The sequence below is a fragment of the Scophthalmus maximus genome, chromosome 16, assembly GCF_022379125.1.
Source record: "Scophthalmus maximus strain ysfricsl-2021 chromosome 16, ASM2237912v1, whole genome shotgun sequence".
NCBI lineage: Eukaryota > Metazoa > Chordata > Actinopteri > Pleuronectiformes > Scophthalmidae > Scophthalmus > Scophthalmus maximus.
Window position 1 is genome coordinate 10661149 of NC_061530.1, and position 16591 is coordinate 10677739.

The 16591-nt window shown below is 43.8% G+C and overlaps 3 protein-coding genes across 13 annotated transcripts; 2 read left to right on the plus strand and 1 right to left on the minus strand.

Annotated features, from left to right (window-relative positions):
* Positions 1–15: 15 nt before the first annotated feature.
* anks3 (ankyrin repeat and sterile alpha motif domain containing 3) lies at positions 16–5434 on the plus strand. 5 transcript variants are annotated; one of them, XM_047327397.1, is made up of 16 exons: positions 16–167; positions 578–767; positions 852–1050; positions 1449–1570; positions 1650–1731; positions 1870–1987; positions 2082–2234; positions 2412–2537; positions 2960–3075; positions 3170–3340; positions 3438–3562; positions 3637–3778; positions 3863–4136; positions 4233–4304; positions 4391–4481; positions 4567–5434. In XM_047327397.1, exons 2-15 carry the CDS (start codon positions 601–603, stop codon positions 4471–4473), a joined length of 1950 nt encoding a protein of 649 aa, XP_047183353.1. In that variant the 5' UTR covers positions 16–167; positions 578–600; the 3' UTR covers positions 4474–4481; positions 4567–5434. The 5 variants fall into 5 exon arrangements, with proteins under 5 accessions (XP_047183353.1, XP_047183356.1, XP_047183355.1 ...); XM_047327400.1 differs by having other exon boundaries at positions 3170–3334; XM_047327399.1 differs by having other exon boundaries at positions 2085–2234.
* Positions 5435–7325: 1891 nt separating this feature from the next.
* On the minus strand, positions 7326–14141 carry wdr24 (WD repeat domain 24). 5 transcript variants are annotated; one of them, XM_035611731.2, is made up of 11 exons: positions 14084–14141; positions 13244–13330; positions 12465–12949; positions 11797–11974; positions 11002–11674; positions 10234–10346; positions 10002–10129; positions 9778–9882; positions 9311–9648; positions 8777–8961; positions 7326–7930 (listed from the first exon to the last, which is right to left on the minus strand). In XM_035611731.2, exons 3-11 carry the CDS (start codon positions 12943–12945, stop codon positions 7762–7764), a joined length of 2370 nt encoding a protein of 789 aa, XP_035467624.1. In that variant the 5' UTR covers positions 12946–12949; positions 13244–13330; positions 14084–14141; the 3' UTR covers positions 7326–7761. The 5 variants fall into 5 exon arrangements, with proteins under 5 accessions (XP_035467624.1, XP_035467620.1, XP_035467623.1 ...); XM_035611727.2 differs by having other exon boundaries at positions 9993–10129; XM_035611730.2 differs by having other exon boundaries at positions 9993–10129; positions 12465–13066.
* zgc:112496 (uncharacterized protein LOC541336 homolog) lies at positions 13618–16035 on the plus strand. 3 transcript variants are annotated; one of them, XM_035611748.2, is made up of 6 exons: positions 13618–13755; positions 14385–14538; positions 14722–14815; positions 14968–15127; positions 15355–15507; positions 15816–16035. In XM_035611748.2, exons 2-6 carry the CDS (start codon positions 14414–14416, stop codon positions 15995–15997), a joined length of 714 nt encoding a protein of 237 aa, XP_035467641.1. In that variant the 5' UTR covers positions 13618–13755; positions 14385–14413; the 3' UTR covers positions 15998–16035. The 3 variants fall into 3 exon arrangements, with proteins under 3 accessions (XP_035467641.1, XP_035467642.1, XP_035467643.1); XM_035611749.2 differs by lacking the exon at positions 13618–13755 and adding an exon at positions 14120–14308; XM_035611750.2 differs by lacking the exon at positions 13618–13755 and adding an exon at positions 14120–14288.
* The last annotated feature ends 556 nt before the right edge of the window (positions 16036–16591 follow it).

Below are 16591 nucleotides of genomic sequence, written 5' to 3' on the forward strand. Positions count from 1 at the left end.
GGATGTGTATATATGTAGGTGAAGACTCGATCAGTGCAGCTGAACATTTTCAGCCGTATCTGTCAAACAGGAAAAGGTGGGGTGTTGTTCGACACGGGCACAGTTGACTGTGACACCCAAAACAAAAAGAAGTTTGGTCCGCTGTTCTAACAAACTACCTGCTGCCTGTGAGTATTGAACTCGTGGTATTTGTCTACGGAGTTAAAAAGTTAGTTTGAGTTGTCATGTGACATTTGTGTTGATGCACAGTGGGGGAGAAGTTCATAACGGGGTTGACGTTTTCTCTCTAAGCTAACGTTGAATTAGCTAAAAGAGCAAAGTTGGGAGTTAGCTAGAGGCAGCGAAGACATGGATAACCGCTAGCTGCTAAAATAATCGCAAGGCTGAAGCTAGTGTCAGTCAGGATTATTTATTATTTACTTATGTTTGTTTTTGACAAACGGCACAAAGCGACTCTTGCTGTCTAATGCCTAATAAGGCAGCGAACACTGACCCTGTGAATCCAGGTTGTTGTCTTTGTGTAGTGATGTGCGTTGTCATGGCGGTGCTCAGCCGCAGCATCCCCCTCTGTTTCCAGGTGTGAGGAGGGACGAGTGAAGAATGTCCGAGCTAAGCGACGAGGCCAGTGAATCGGAGCAGCTGGGCGTCAGCCTCTCCTTGTGGCTGGGCGACTCCCTGCTGCGACCCGAGGAGCTGGACGTTCCTCTGGACCTCCACACCGGCTGCTCCATCGGCCAGTACGACGTGGTGGCAGAGTGCATCAAAAAGTGGGTGCCACCAAAACATGCACCCTCCTGAGATGTGTACCGTCCTAATACACATGTGTGACAGGTGAACTTGTTTGTTTCCAGACGTGAGGTGAATCTGGATGGAAAGAATATTGGAGGCTGGACCCCGCTGATGTATGCATCGTACATTGGACACGACAACATTGCCAATCTCCTGCTGGAGGCCGGTGTGAATGTCAATGCTACCACTGCCAAAGGTCTGACCCCCTTGATGCTGGCAGCGAGCTGTGGCAATGAAAGTATCGCATACTTCCTGCTTCAGGTACTTAATGGCCCTGCACCGCAACCCTTCCATTCGACAAAGCTGTATGGTGAAATGTAAAATGACCATGGACTGTGGACACTGTACAGTGATTGGATCATTTGCGAGAAGCAAATGGTGATGGTGGGAAATCAAATAAGGAAGGAGCATACGTTTGCTGTTTGGAAGCCCCAAAAACCCAGATGTTGAACTGTCCTAGAATGTTTTGACAAAGAGAGCAGACCAAATGAAAACCACTGGTTTATCTGCAGCCAACAGGTTTCAAATCTCTGCAAGTTGATCTTAATACTGTAAATTGAAGAAAAACCAAATGCTGCCTGGGAAGTAGGATCAAACACTCAGATTCAGTGTTTGTTATTCAAATTCTAAAAGCCTTTCTGTTTTTCCCATCCCAAAAGCAAGGTGCAGAGTTGGAGCTGAAGGACTCCCTTGGCTGGACTGCTCTGTTCCACTGCACTAGCACAGGCCACCAGCAGATGGTCAAGTTCCTGCTGGATAACAACGCTGATGCCAATGTCAAGTGAGTGTCCTCCGTTATCCCAACACCACTGCGACCACTCCATCCAGACACTTAAGTTTTCCATTACTTTTTTTCACAGGGAGCCAGGGTCTGGTTTCACTCCCCTGATGGAGGCTGCTGCCTCTGGCCATGAAATCATAGTTCAGTACCTGCTTGATCACGTGAGTAGGTTAGCGCCTACAAAACATGCGGTTCATGTGTAAAATGTTGCGCTACAATGCCTGAAAATATACGCGGACGGATTCGTCTACCACTGAGGATGTGTGAGGAGCAAATTGTTTGGTTTTATTCATTCACAGAAAGTTAAAGTGGATGACCGCAATGTTAAAGGAGAGACTGCCCGTGCGCTGGCAATGTTGTACGGCTATACCAAGATTGTCAGCCTCATTGACTCTCGTTCTCCAAGGATGAAACCAGGTAATTGTATCCACAGCTTAACTTTTTGTCATTTTGTTTTGTTTTTGAGTTGTAATTCTTTCTTTGTTTTTTTTCATTTTCTGATGCAACCTAGCAGGACACTTTGAAGACCTAAGCTCCTCGGAGGACTCGGACAGTGCGCCCCCGAGGATAAGGCCAAGTCGAAACCGAGCTAAAGGCATTAGCATCCATGATGGGCCTCAGGCCATCGCCAAGTTCCGAGTAGGAGGCACCAGCAAATTGTGTGGTAGTGTCACGTAATACATCCAGTCTGCCAGCCTGTGTCCACGTTGAGAGTTTAGTTGTGGCGAGTTTGATTGACATTTGCTGTAGTTTGTGTACAGCAGATAGTCGTCACGCTACGGTTCATTACTATAGCCATGAGCAGGACAGGAGTGTGTTTATGTACGCCTTCTCCTCACAGAGCCTGCTGCTGCCCCACCTGGCTACACGACATTCCGTGACACTGGTGAACAGAGTGAGGGCCTCTGCTACCGTGATGTGACCTCACCTATCAACGAGCTGGACGGCCAGAGCAACAGCAGCAGAGGTGAGAGGTGAACGATCACCAGTGTTTTGTGCCCTCTGAAATGAGCAGCTTTAAGACCAGCACTGAAGTCTGGGACCTTTTCCTGAACTTTTCCTTCCCAGCAGCATAGTAACATATTTAGAAAATGTCCAAGTGAGCCCTTGTGAATATACAACAGGAAAAACTCTCGAAGATTCACCCAGGTGCCGCCCCTCACCTGTATGTTCCGGAATTTTTTTTGCTGTTTTGAATGCGCTTGACACAGCAATCTTCTGCTGTGTTTTTCATATGTTAGACAAGAAAAACTCCGGAAAAATGTCCTAACCCAATTCTTTCCGGAGTGCATGTCTGAAAACAGCTTTAGTGTCTTGGCGCGGTCTTCAGGCGCTGTTTGTACTGGGGGTCTTTCAGAGCAATTGACATATTTTCTATTACTGTTGTAGATGACAGTCCATTCTTTGACAATGACATGCCCACCATGAGGAGCAGTAGCAGCAGCAGCGAAGGCCTGCCTCCCGTGATTGGCCTCAACTGGGAAGGCTCTGTGGAAAGTAACGAGGTGAACACAGAAATCCTACTGTTACAGAGGCAAACACCACATTTTTTCTTGCTCTTGACATGCAGTGACACACAGATGTTCCTTTGTCCACCAGGACTCTGACCAGTGCAAAAAGAGCAGCTCTCGCAGATTGAGTAAGAGCCATCACTCAAAGGGCAAGAGTCGCCACGGAAGCAACGAGGCAGCTCACTCCAGTGGCACAGGGAACTGTGGGGTCCGCTCACACGTTGTTCCTCCACCTTCGTACAATGGTCCAAAGGCATGTGTGGGTTTGACTACTTTTTATTGATCCACAATGTGACCCCGATGGTGTATGATTCATGGCCAGTTTGTTCCAGACGTATTATCTCTTATTCCTGTAGGATCTTGCAGAGTTTTTGAGGCAAATTGGCTTCTCCAAGTATCTCCCATTACTTGAGGAGCAAGACATTGATCTGCGGATATTTCTCACCCTGACTGAGAACGATCTCAAAGAAATAGGAATCACGTAAGAGACCTCAAGCCACAGTGTTTGTATATTTTCTTATGACATGGAGTAAAATATCCATTCTTGTTGTCCAGATTGTTTGGTCCCAAGCGTAAGATGACCTCAGCAATTGCAAGGTGGCACAGCAACGCTCGACAACCCAGTGATGCTCTGGAACAGGCTTATGCTGACCAACTTGAGGCTGAGATGCAGGAAATGGCCATTCAGCTGCACAAGGTACAACTACAAAGCACTTACTCAACACATTCTTCTCTGGAATCCTTTTGACTACATGTACGTGACTCACTGCCTCTGTTGTAGCGCTGTGAGGAGGTGGAGAACCTGCAGAGCCAGGTGTCTCAGGAGAAGGAGCTGCGTACTGTGATGGAGGGATGCCTGATGGAGGACAAGATGGCATGGAGGAGGGTCCACACTGAGCTGGTGGAGAACCACCGGCTGACTCAGGACATGAGCTCAACACTAGCGAAGGCCAGGACCTGCTGCGCCGAACTGCTCTCCTGCCTCGACACTGATGGCAAGGGCAGCTCTGATACTGGTGTGGAAGACAAATCAGAAGATGATGCTGGTGTTAAAGGTGAGCTGTAGTGCAGTGCTGGATAACACATTTTACATTTGTGATTTAAAAAAAACTAAAAGGAAATAAAACATCTGATTTTACGTCTCCTTGTAGCTGTGGAGGGCCTGAAATGCTCCAGTGTTGTCGAGCTGATGAAGAAGCTGGATTCTTGTGAAGAACAACTGGGTAAGATGGTGTAATGCTAACGGATTAAAGCGCTTTTGTGTCATCAGGGTCATCTAACGCTGTCGCTGCTTGTTTCATCATAACAGCAGGGACGCTGATAACTGTGCTGCAGAGCCTGAGGCGACTTAGTGCCCCTGAAAAAGTGTCCGATAGCTGGGAACGGCCTTAGCTTTTCAGGTAAGACTTTGCTAGACTGACAACAAGCGGTGGAATTCTACAGCTGCTGAAAGATGCAGAACTAACTCACCTTTCTCAACTTCAGGGGTTTCTGCAAATATTCGACGGAGGGTGATAAAAAACCACCCTGAACAATCTCACTGAAATGGGAGAAGGCCAAAGACGCGGACAGCCCTTCCCATCGGGCTCGAAGCAGAAAGACCTGCCGTCCCTCAAGGTTTGGCTGAAATAACCAGAGCTCGCCAGCGGTGACAAGGCCGAGGTTAACGGCAGCTGCTGCAGGGAAACGATAAGCAGGCAGGAAGGGCACCTGACCCCCGCACGCTTGTGCTGGTGAACACTGGTCTCCGGTTGTTGTGATGTGAAAATGCACAGAGGAGGAGGAGGGACTGATCGTGGATCAGAGGCTGTAATACTGTGAAGCATTTGTTTAAAAAACTGTACTCTCTCTACCTATATGAAATGTGGTTTAAATTATGTTCATGCCACCAGGTAAAGAGGTACATTTCTTAGAAGTAAAGCAGTAGTCTGTCTAGTTGAATTAAGTTCAGCGGTGATACTTTGGGATTTGAATGAATTCTTCTCATTTGTATGCTGTTTGAAAATAATGTCCTGCTGAATGCATATCGACGAGTATAAAAATCCTAATAAGAAAAATTGTAAGAAAATTTTAAAGACATGTCTGTGAATCATTGACAGCAACACATGACATCACACCAGGGAAGGTCTCTTCAACTCACTGTCGTTTTGGGAAAACGGGTTATGGACAAAATGATAACATTTCAAAACTGCCATTTATTAGAGCAAAAATACAAGTTTAATATTCTTTTTTATAATTGAAGGTCCAGATTCAGATTTAACTCAGTGACGTAACACACTCAAGTAATAGTATGAGATAATGCTTGAGATTCATGGTTGTATGTGGACTAAAATTAAAACCCAGTTGCTTGTAAGTAAAGGGTCGATACTTCATTTTTCTATTTGTTTTTAAATTCATATATTTATTGTATGTACAAATGAAACTTTTTTTTTTACTTAGTACTACTCATACTATTATGTTCATGTACAGCATGTGGTGTACATGGAATGGCAAGAGTTTTTTTTGGAAACTAGATTTCAATATGTTTTAGTCTGTTATACCCAACGGTTTATCAGGGAACAAAGACTTAAAAGTGGAACTTCGAAGAGAAGCAGAAAACTGAATTTTTCATGACTTGATGCCTTCTGAATTCAAAGTCACACATTAAAGAATGTCCTTGTTTTTTCCATATATTTGGGATTTACAGTGCTCACTGCTCTGTATCCGACTTAAGCAGATTTGTGGAATATAAGATACATTCTTGAATGTTTTAAATGTTGTCCTTTTATGGAAATAATGCTCGTCTTTTCTAGGGACTAAATATGCAAGTCACTCAGACACCAGGTCCTCTCCCTTGTCCTGTCCAGATCTTTGATTTAATCATTAGATTAATCTGACTGAATGTGGTTAATATTTAATCTGTTAACACGACAGGGCAGTTCTGTGCAGAGTTGACTGAGCCTCTTGAATCCCCCTGCTGATTGTTGGGGTGTCTTCGTATGAAGTACAGCTGAAAAGACTTTACTGTGCCCAGGGCCTTGTCGGTAAATCGGTGTGATCACAGTTGCTGCTCAGTATCAACCTTGGCATTATACGGATGTTGGCCGAGTTTGTATTAAGCAGCTGATGTAGACAACAGCCTCCAGTCTACTCTACTCCAATACTACTTGAAGGGAGATATGGATTACTGTACTAGTGTAATGTTAAGATGCTTTAAAACAGATCATGCGTAACTGATAACTATCTGCCATTCACATATGCTGGGAAGTTTGTGCCCCATTCAAAAAACGAGGTTAAATGGTAAATGGACTTTTCTAGTCATGTAGACCACTCAAAGGGGTTTACAGGAAAGTCATATTGACCCATTCACACACATTGATATTCACAGCGCTTTTTTAAACTGACACACAAAACAATTTTGCTTATTTGTCATTCATTTGTATGCATTGTGAAATCTGTGAATTCTTTCTTGTGTGTGGTTTGCCAGAACCCTGGACATTTATAATGTCACTATATTAATTCAGTAAATATGGTCACGGAACCAGAGGACTACTATGTGTAGTGCTGCTCTGCTGCTGATGTACAAACTTGATGGCGAACAGCATTGGCAGACCAACACGTGTGATGCTCAGCAGCGTCCAGAATGTAAATGTGCCCAGATAAATTTAAACAGTGTTGAGACTGGGCTGATAAAATATTCCACAAGGTTCAGTGATAATTTACTCATCTCATGAAAGTCTGCCAGTAAAACTGACAACTAGACCGTAAAATCCTTCAACCAGTTGCCATCAGGCTACACAGCACTGGATATAACAAGACTCTTAACTGTCACATTTCACACGAGACAAAGCTGTTCTTTTGAGGTTTGTCTGGACTGAAGTTGTCTCTGTTTACTCGACACTTATCTGTTGTGCATCTCACCACCAGTGAGATATACAAACTGTGACCAGCCAATGACTGTTACTCCGAGTGGCACACTTTGTGTCAAGCTGGTGGACAAGAGGCGAGAGACTTCGGCGGGTTGCCAGTTGGGATATCTGGGCCCATGAATGTAAAGTGTAGTTAAGGAAAATTAATAAGTAGTGCTCTTTCTTCTCAATGAGCTGCTCTCAAGCGAGACATTTCACCCACACTGTACCATTGGGTTACGGCCCGTGTACCATCCCACCATACATGTGAATGAAGTGAACTGATAGAAGTTTTTTTGGGGGAGGGATGAATGCAGGGGACAAAACAGGCAATACAGGTACAAGACAACAGAAGTGTCCATTTGGTTGTTATTGCTTTAATGTATTTGTGGAATAGAGTGCCATTCCTTATAAATTAATTTATTATTTAGTATTTGCATTTCATTTTTTATGTACAAACATTAACAGTCCACTTAAAGATGAGACAAATGATTTTTGCTGTACAGCCTTAAATGTTTTACTGAGGGGTATAAAAACAACGTAAAAAGCAGCACGTGAATTCAAGAAATATATTGTTAAATTATTTTTATATCTATCGTAACATCTGTTCATTTACAAAAACAACAACAACAAAAAAAGATCCTCCACAGTGACAAATCAGCAAAGGCTCCCGCAGAAGGGGGTGAAGACATCTCAGTCTACCGATGTTGAGTGTGATGATACAGGCCTGAGAGAGGACAGACTCCCACTTCCACAGAGGACGAACTGCATGAACAGTGGCTGCGACGGGTGCTCAGGTGTACTCACACAGGTGGCCACAGCCAGCGGGGCAGTGAGGGCTGCTTTTCAGCCAGTTCATTATGTGCTCCAAATGTCCACCGTGGCTGCAGCCCTGACACCACACAAACAGTCCCTTCACCACGTGGTGGCACACGGCACAGACACTGGCACACTGGTGGCACCTAGAGGAGAGACGCAGGGCGCCCGTCAGAGCTCGGTTCATGTCGGAGGTTAATAAGTATTCAGTGTCCAGTGCAGAACGAGAATTACTGCCTCGCAGTTGTATGCCTCCGCCGACGAGTCAAGCTTAGGCTACATCCATGTTTGTCCAAACTCATAATAGATGTTGTAAAGAACTGTTATAAAAGGGTATAAAGTGTATTTTGTTATATCAAGCGTATTCATTCTAGAGTTGAGCCCAAGACGGGATTTTGTGAGTTCACGGTGCACTTGAACTTTGACCAACACAATCTAATGTTCATCTTTGAGTCCAACTGAAGGTTTGTGCAAACCTGAGATATCACATCAACAAGTCTAGGACCGAAGGAAATTAATGCGTCTGGCTACAGCTATCGCTGGCGCAGAGGCATAACAAGGACAAAAATGGTTGGTATGATTGATTGTTGTAGGGATTAAACAAACAAGATACATGTTGATGAGTGACCTTTAAAGGTGCAAGTAGGTGGACTTTGTTACCTTTTGGCAGAGCCAGACTAGTTCTTTCCCCCCTTTTTTAAAATTTTGTGTTAAGCCAAGTTAGCAGGTTGCTGGCAGTAACTTCCAATTTAGCATAGAGACATGTGAGTGGCATTGTTCTTTTTATCTAGCCCACAACATGAAAGTGAATAAGGACAGTTCCCAAAAGGTCGAACTCGTGTTTAAATTTCATAATAAAAAACTACTAATTTACTAATTAAGTTACATTAAAGTAAGCACAATTATTAATTTAAAGGAAAGCAGGAGGTTGGTGGTCTTGAATAGACCTGGAAGATAAACAGAGATAGAGCACCTAGTGGCATTACACCCACCTGTCGCAGATCCAGCCCTTGTTGCTCATTGGCCGTTTGCAGTTGCTGCAGTTGATGTGCAGAGTTGTAGACGTCTGGTTCAGGCAGGTGATGGCGCTGCACGTACTCAGCTTGATGACCTCGTTCGAGACGTTCCACAGCTCAAACCGCTGCAGCAGGTCTATGTAGGACATGTACCAGTGCTCCTGAAAAGCAAACACAACCCGCTCAGGTTTTCCTATTCTCTCTGCTGTGTGATGTCATCATTTAAATTTTTTAAACAATTTTTAAACCTTTTAGTCATTATTAAATAGCCCAGAGATGTTTGCTTGTTTTTTTTTAATCCACATGAATGATATCCAATAAATCAGTGAATACCCTAGACTTGAAATATTGGGTTTGAAAATCAAACTGAAGTTATTGTATAACTCCTTTGAGTAGTGTAAAAAAACAACAAAATAAAAACAAGAACTACTGTAAGTTCTTGTCAAAGATATGTTGGAATGCAGCGAATTAGGTAACACATAGCAAGATGCCAGTTTCTTTCTAACTAACCTGGGTGAGGTCATCAATCTCTTTACGGATCCGGTCCCCCAAGACAATAAGCACTGATATGGCCATCTGCACGTCGCCCTGCTCAGCGTAGTAGCTCAGCATCTCTCGCACAATGGGGCAGAAGAAGCTGGCAGGTAGATGTGGGCTGAACAGTGGCTGGGAAATGGAGATGAGGGAAAAGGACTCGATGGGCGTGAGACACGTGACCTCTGCCTCGTTGCCACTGACATGCGGGGAGTCAGCTTTGTCCTGTTGAAGGTGCTCGGGAGCAGAAGGGTTATCCACGATCTCGTGCCGCAGCTGGAAGGCCTCCTGGGGCAGCGTGTACTCCTGCTCTTCTGTAATGAAAAAGGAAGCAGAGATAATATTAGACAAAAGAGCGCAGAGCGTGGAGGCAATTATAAATAGCAGGTACTGACATGTGCAACTCATTGGTTTCCTCAGTGATGAGTGAGACTGTGACTGACCTGTTTGGTTATCATGTTCCATAGAGTAGAGGTCATCATCGTCTAACTCAGCATCACCAAACATGTACTCAGCCTGGCCCTCGCTGCCCTCTGTCTCCTCATTCTCTAAAATTGAATGTATGATTGAAATGTACAAGACATGAATATTGGAGAAACAACACAAGGACACAACGATCTTGTCAATGTTTAGTTTGGCTTATTAGAACTTAAATTACCTCTCTCACCTTCATTATTATTGCTGATGTGCAGGTTCCCAGGCTCCAGGTGGATGTTGTCCTGCCTGCTCTCACCTTTACTTCGCTCCAGTCTGCTCTCGGTGCCCATCCCCGTGCCCATTTCCTTCATATTGAAACTGAAAACAAACACGTAGATCAAAAAATAAGCTGTAAATGTGTTGCGGGACTTATTTATTATGATTATTTTGTAATGGCACACACTTAAAAAAAACAACCTTACCTGTTCATTAAAGGCAAGGTACCCAGTTTACTGAGATTGTGGTTTGTGCCAGGCGCTGTGAGGTTTGCTGGGTCAGAGAACATGATTCTCAGCATGGTCCATGTTGTGGAAACCTGTATTTAAAGAAAAGAGTTAAATATAGCTACACAACACTTTTTGGTATTGCATGGCTACAGATCTAATGGGTTGTGACTTTTTGTTAGTCATGAACAAATCATTTTACTTTTGTTGTGTCTTGCCTTTAAATCGTGCTGGAAATATAAGAATTAAGGTACAATATTTATAGAATAAACCCACCAAAGATGCATACGACCCAGAAATTGGGATTAATATACTCTGCGTTCTTTCTTTATTGTAAAACTTTAAAACTAAAAGGCAGAGCTTGCATTACTACAATATTGCTGAAATTGTTGGAAGGTTTCAGTCAACAGGTTTATTGATTAATGTAATGCAAGTTAGTGATTCACTGATTCCAGCATCTCAGATGTAAATTCATTCTGGTTGCAGTGTTCTATGATTGTCTACTGAGTATCTTTTCTGATGTCACCTTGATGGTATTTACTATTTACTTACATTTTTAAACCAATCAATTGATTAATACATGAATGAAAAAAAAAATTGTTGGTTGCAGCCCCGGTGCAGTTAAATAATTCTCCAAGAGTTTTAAGCAAAGTAACAATTACTGTGAGACATGTAGTTTTACATTTTCCATTTAAATTGACATGCTCTGAACCAAAGCACATTTGTTTAGGCATGGATCTTTCTGACCTGAGGTCTTTTGAGCTCCTTGGCCACCTTGGCATTGTGATCACACAGCTCAGCAAATGGCTTCCCACTGAGGAGGTAGAGTTGTGCCGTCTTGACAAACCAGTCCATGCGGTTACTGTCCAAGTCTGTCTCAAAGACGCTAAGGGCACTGGACACATGAGCAAACTGTTCTGTCGGGTCGGGCTTCTTGAAGAAAAAGATAGGGTAGCGTCGGTCTCCTCCAGGGTAAGGCTTCCTGCTGATGTCGCTGCTGATCAGACTCTCCTTGGCTGCGAAAGCCAAGTCACCGAACAGTCCAAAGCACAGACCCTCAGGGTTGGCCTTGTCCACTGGACGAGTGGCGTCCTTGAACATATGCTGGTAGAGCGTACTGTCCTTTGAGCCCGAAAGCAGAAAATGAGGGTCATGCTGGTGGCGCCAAACAATGCCAGTGGTCACATCTTTGTGTTCCTCAAAGGTGGCAAAGGGAATGAAAGGTCTGCGAATGTCCCACACATAGATGTTGTGGTCCACCATCATGGAACAGGTGGCCAGATGGTACTTTCTCTCAGGCCGCCACTTTACCCGCGCCACTGAGGCAATCGTCTGGACACAGTAGATCTCCTTAGCCCGGTTAGTGGTCATGTCCCAAACCTTCACCATCTTGTCTCTGCCTCCGGTGGCCAGCCATCCCCTGAGATAGAGAAAAGGAAACTATTGTATTAGCAAATAACAAAAATAAGTCACGCTTGAAACAACCCATCAACAAATATGGTTCTATCTTTGCTCTTGGTTTGTGTCAGTCATTTCTCTAACCTGTCATCAGGGTGCCAGTCGCAGCAGAACACCGGTCCAGTGTGGGCAGTGAACATTCGCTCATAGCGGTCTGGTCGTCTGATGTCCCACAGCTGGACGTTGCCATTCTCAAAGGATGCAGCAAATGTGAAATAGTCCTTCATGCTGAACTGGACGTCCCTTACACTTTCTGACTGACCTAGAAAGAGGGTGTGGAACAACTCATCAGGGATATAAGAGGATAATAGAGTGTTTCTGCTGATTTGGATAACTACATTGTTAATATAAGTAACATAAGTTTCCAATATAGGTCCAAGTGTGGAATGAGGAAAGCTATGTGTATGTTATATTCCTAGTTAGTTGCTTTCCTCTGTTTTTAACCTATGTAAAGTGACTTTGAGAATGGCTAAAAGCACTTTATAAATGTAATGTATTATATAACATTATAGTAACAGTTTAACAATTTAAGACGTTAGTTCTGTGCCGTTAGTTTAAAACTGGAAATATTCATTCGTTCAACAGTGAGAATGTTTGAAGCATTTCAGTAAACGTAACAAAGTTCAACATAATCACACACCGTGAAGACATTCAGATATGTATGACATTGCCATGTAAAGAAATAATCGGCATCAAATGAGATTATTTGATTATTAGAGCATCAGTTTAGATTACCAGCTTTATATCACTACCTGAGAAAGTGCTGACAGACTCTTTCTTGCGCAGGTCGAAGCACTTCATGAAGCCATCCTGCGAGCCACTGAGCAGCATGTACACTTCTGTGGGATGGAAGCACACCTTGTTGACTGTGCGTTTGTGCTCAGTAAACAGCTGCTCCTGCTTGTTACGAGAGGGCTTCCCCAGGTTCCAGGTGACCACCGCTCCGTTGGTGGCAGCTGTGGCCAGCAGGTTCTCCTCCATCTGGTGCCACATAACATCTGCACAGCTGAAGTTGAGCGAGGGTTTTCGACCGACACGGAGATTCAACTTCTCCACAAACTGCTCCTCCTCCAGAGCATAGATCTTGAAGATGTTGCGGCCGGCCACCACCACCTGCGTTGCGTCACGGCAAACGCTGATGGCGTTGGCAGGAGCATCCAGGTGGCAGAACATCGTTCGGCCACTGATGGCATTGCTGCTGAGAGCTGTGGTAACCCGTGACATCTTCTCCATGTTCCTGGTGCAGACAAAGGTGATTTATTTTTCTTGGGGTCACAGAAAGGTCAAAGTGACAAAGATCCATCAGGCAAACCAGACATTCACGTGTTACTTGCTGCTTTTGCACCAGTGGCAGCTGTAAAAGACATCCGATAGTTCAGACATCCACCAGATGGTGGCACTCCAGCGAAATAAAACATGAACTTTTCACAGGCCTCACAGTTACAGGGGGTCAGGAGGGTTGGCAGTGTGGAACAAACCAATTAATGAAGAGCATTAACGTTTCAGACAATGAACGAGCTGCACTACTTACCAGTGGAAGAACTGCAAGCCTCTATAATATCTCCGGCATCACAGGGTCCTCCTCGCATGCTCCCGTGAGAGCCAACTAGGTAGTTTGCTAGTGAAAGAAAGAAATCATATTTTGCTTAAATGAATTGCACATATATCAACATTTATGAATAATAACAACACCAGTGATTGTTTAGTTAATGCTACAACTTTCACACAATTAAATACATATCAAGTGACCATGTTTTCTCCACAAATGTATTGTGGACATGTCATGTTATTTAACAGATTACATCATGTAAATACTGCCAAAGATCCACACTCCTATCTCTCCCTCTCTCTACTGCACTGAAATTCAGCTTTGCCTAAGGTTTGCTAGTTTTGTTCACCTCCTGCTTCGAGCTCATGGTTGATTAATTGCTGCTCAGTGTTCACGTGAGGACGTATTGACACGGGGAGATGAAAACAAACTAACCCAGCAGTGAGGGAGAGCCTTTCCGACGACTTCGGGCATAAACACGATTCATATCAGAGGTGAACTTACCTCACACAATGAGTTAGTTCGAATGGTTTATTATACTCCAGCATGATGTCACGTGTCGGCTGCGTTTATCCGTCAGCGGTGTTCAATGGCTAAACTCACACTCTGGTGTAGCTGCACCGTAAACATGACTGGAATGTGATGCTAACGCTAACGAGCTAACCTAGCTACCGAGCACTTTTTTTGTCCACAGACGAAACGCGCACGACGCAAGCTACGTTTCTACACGCATGTCGGACAAGTCACGGCCTGTCAGAGATGCAGCCTTTGGAGTGAGAGTGCCGTGCTCAAGCGAATACCAAAGTATTTCAGGGGACAAACCTCGTGAAAACTGTTGCTCGCTGTTTGCGGTACCTGGCGCGAGAGTTGGTTGTGTAATATCGCGAGAGTTCAGTGGACCACGATGCTCTGGGTGTGTGTGGATCACGACTCTTTAGTTCATTCAGAAGTTTCAACCGATGCGATCGTTCACCTGGTGAACTTGTCTCTCTGTGTTAAGAGTCTTTCGAACGAGGGGGGAAGTTCGGTTTGTAGGATTCAATCGAGGTAGTTTAAGACATTTCTGTCAAATGGGCATAATACATGAACATTTCATTCAGGTAAGGTCTGCATGTGTCTGCAGGTGATGGTGTGTGAGCTCACTCTTCTACCATGAGTGCCCTGTTTGCCTGCGAGGACCCAGCGTCATGGAGGAGTGTGTATGACAAGTACTGGGATGTAGTGGAGGCCAAGGCCAAAAGCAAGAAACCTGGAAAGCTGCTGAACCTTGACAAGTGGTAATCCTGTTTCCCCTCCTCGCAGCTACACTAAACAAAATCACGCTGAGCTTCACCGGCATTGAGAGAGCGATTTAGACTGAATAACATTGTATATTGACTGGTAATTTGAATCTTATGTGATATATTACATATATGTGATTAAATGTAATAGAATTGTAATCTGTGTGTATCTGTGGTAAGGTACCAACAGGAGCTACCCACGCTCATTTCAGGACGACTCGACAAACACATCTCTCTGTCAGAGCTGGTGAAACTGATGGAGTGGAAGCTCACGGTAAGTAAAGTCTAGACACTAAAACCATAACAATCCCCAAGAAACTGAAAGGCACCCACACAAAAAATTAAAATCTTTTGTGTGGGTGTGCACCAACAGTCTAACAGTTCTCAGCTGTGTCGTTGAGTAGCTCTGTGGGCTTCTTTGTGCAGAGAGGGAAGTTCAGGCCGAGGCTGCAGCAGCTGGTGGCGTCCAACAGTGAGGATGCCGTGGAGAAGTGTTCCCTGAAGGCCTTCAGCCTCCTACCTGATGTGCAGGCAGCGATCGCACAGCTCAGCTCCCTGAAAGGAGTCGGGCCAGCCACCGCTTCAGGTTAGCACAGTGTCAATATTTTGTTTGTGAAATCACTGTGTCGCACCGACTTGCAGCAAATCGTTGGAAGTCTTAGAATTCACCTTTAAGCACAAAGTCACTGCCTTCTCAATAAGTGAGCAGAAAAGTGTTTATAATGGTGGCAGGAACTCACTGCTCTCTGTCTAGGCAAGCTAGATTCAGGTACATTCAGCTAGGCTCCGGGCTGACTGTCCATTTTCTTCCAGCGGTGTTGGCGGCAGGAGCTCCAGAACAGACAGCATTCATGTCCGATGAAGCCATGGAGAGTGTCCCAGGACTAAAGCCCATCCAGTACACAGCCAAGCATTACTCTCTGTACCTGGGCAAGATGGTTGAGCGTACTGCAAAACTAAACAAAGGTGAGGTAATGACAGGGACACAGTTACATCAGCATTTTCTCTTGCTGGTGTAGTACAACTGTTTATCGCATTGTTGATAATGTTTTATATTATGTTTTTTTAAACTGATGAACAGAGAAAGACCCTTAAAAGTGTGTTATTCTGTTGATCTGTTTTTTAAAAAAAAACCCACATTAAATCTACCGAGAAACAATCACTTCCAAGGCAGATGAACTCTTTTCACAGACACTGATTTGAAAGTTATTTCAATAAACTTGCTGCAATATTCTGCACTGACACCATTCCCTGGCCTCCCCTCTCATCCCTAGTGGATCCCCAGCAGGACTGGACGCCCCACAGGCTGGAGGTGTGTTTGTGGGCGATGACCATAGCTACTCAGCTGCAGCTCTCACTTGTAAAGGATGTTGATGTGAAGGGAAGTGGCGTGGCAGCAAAGTGCTCAGACCCCGTCACTGACCAGAGACCAACAAAGAAGCTCAAAACACGATGAAATTCCGACTATTACAATATATTGAAATTTATATCAAACATTTGTCAGTTTTTGTACTTTTTCTTTGGACTTAGAGATTGCACTGAGCAGTTTTCTGGTGTTATTGTTAATGTTTGATGACTGAGGCTTGTTTTCATTTAACATTTCTTAGATTAATTGATAAATCATTTGGTCTATTAAAGTTTATAAAACGGCTACAGTTATCAATGCATCTTCAAATATCTTTTTTTAAATACAACCAATAATCTAAAGATACTAAGACTAAAAATACCAGAAAATACTTACCCCAATGAGTTTTCCATTATTTCTTGAATATTGTGAAAGTTGTTGCTGATCCATTTCTGTTGCTTTACTAATGGATGATTTAGTTTCAGCTCCAATGACGATGATGATGATATAATGCTAAGACACACTAAAAAGCAGTAGCATGTTGCCACAGTATTGTTCTTTATTTATATTGTTTCTAAATTAAAGCAAAGTACAATGAACAGTACAAAATAAAACAAAATATATTCATATATATACAATATAAAATTGTTCCGTTCAGAACATTTAAAAAGTACAATAGATTGTGGAAATAATTAATGAGGACTT

What these genes read in the sequence shown, in the direction of transcription:
- anks3 (XM_047327397.1), top strand. Translation starts at nt 601, where the DNA reads ATGTCCGAGCTAAGCGACGAGGCCAGTGAATCGGAGCAGCTGGGCGTC. An exon ending in AACGCTGATGCCAATGTCAA is followed by an intron (nt 1,571 to 1,649) that starts GTGAGTGTCCTC and finishes TTTTTTTCACAG; the next exon opens with GGAGCCAGGGTCTGGTTTCA. An exon ending in GCTCTGTGGAAAGTAACGAG is followed by an intron (nt 3,076 to 3,169) that starts GTGAACACAGAA and finishes TTTGTCCACCAG; the next exon opens with GACTCTGACCAGTGCAAAAA.
- wdr24 (XM_035611727.2), bottom strand. Translation starts at nt 12,945, where the DNA reads ATGGAGAAGATGTCACGGGTTACCACAGCTCTCAGCAGCAATGCCATC. An exon ending in ACCTTGCCTTTAATGAACAG is followed by an intron (nt 10,130 to 10,233) that starts GTAAGGTTGTTT and finishes GTTTGTTTTCAG; the next exon opens with TTTCAATATGAAGGAAATGG. An exon ending in TAATAATGAAGGTGAGAGAG is followed by an intron (nt 9,883 to 9,992) that starts GTAATTTAAGTT and finishes ATTCAATTTTAG; the next exon opens with AGAATGAGGAGACAGAGGGC.
- zgc:112496 (XM_035611748.2), top strand. Translation starts at nt 14,414, where the DNA reads ATGAGTGCCCTGTTTGCCTGCGAGGACCCAGCGTCATGGAGGAGTGTG. An exon ending in CTGCTGAACCTTGACAAGTG is followed by an intron (nt 14,539 to 14,721) that starts GTAATCCTGTTT and finishes ATCTGTGGTAAG; the next exon opens with GTACCAACAGGAGCTACCCA. An exon ending in CGGGCCAGCCACCGCTTCAG is followed by an intron (nt 15,128 to 15,354) that starts GTTAGCACAGTG and finishes ATTTTCTTCCAG; the next exon opens with CGGTGTTGGCGGCAGGAGCT.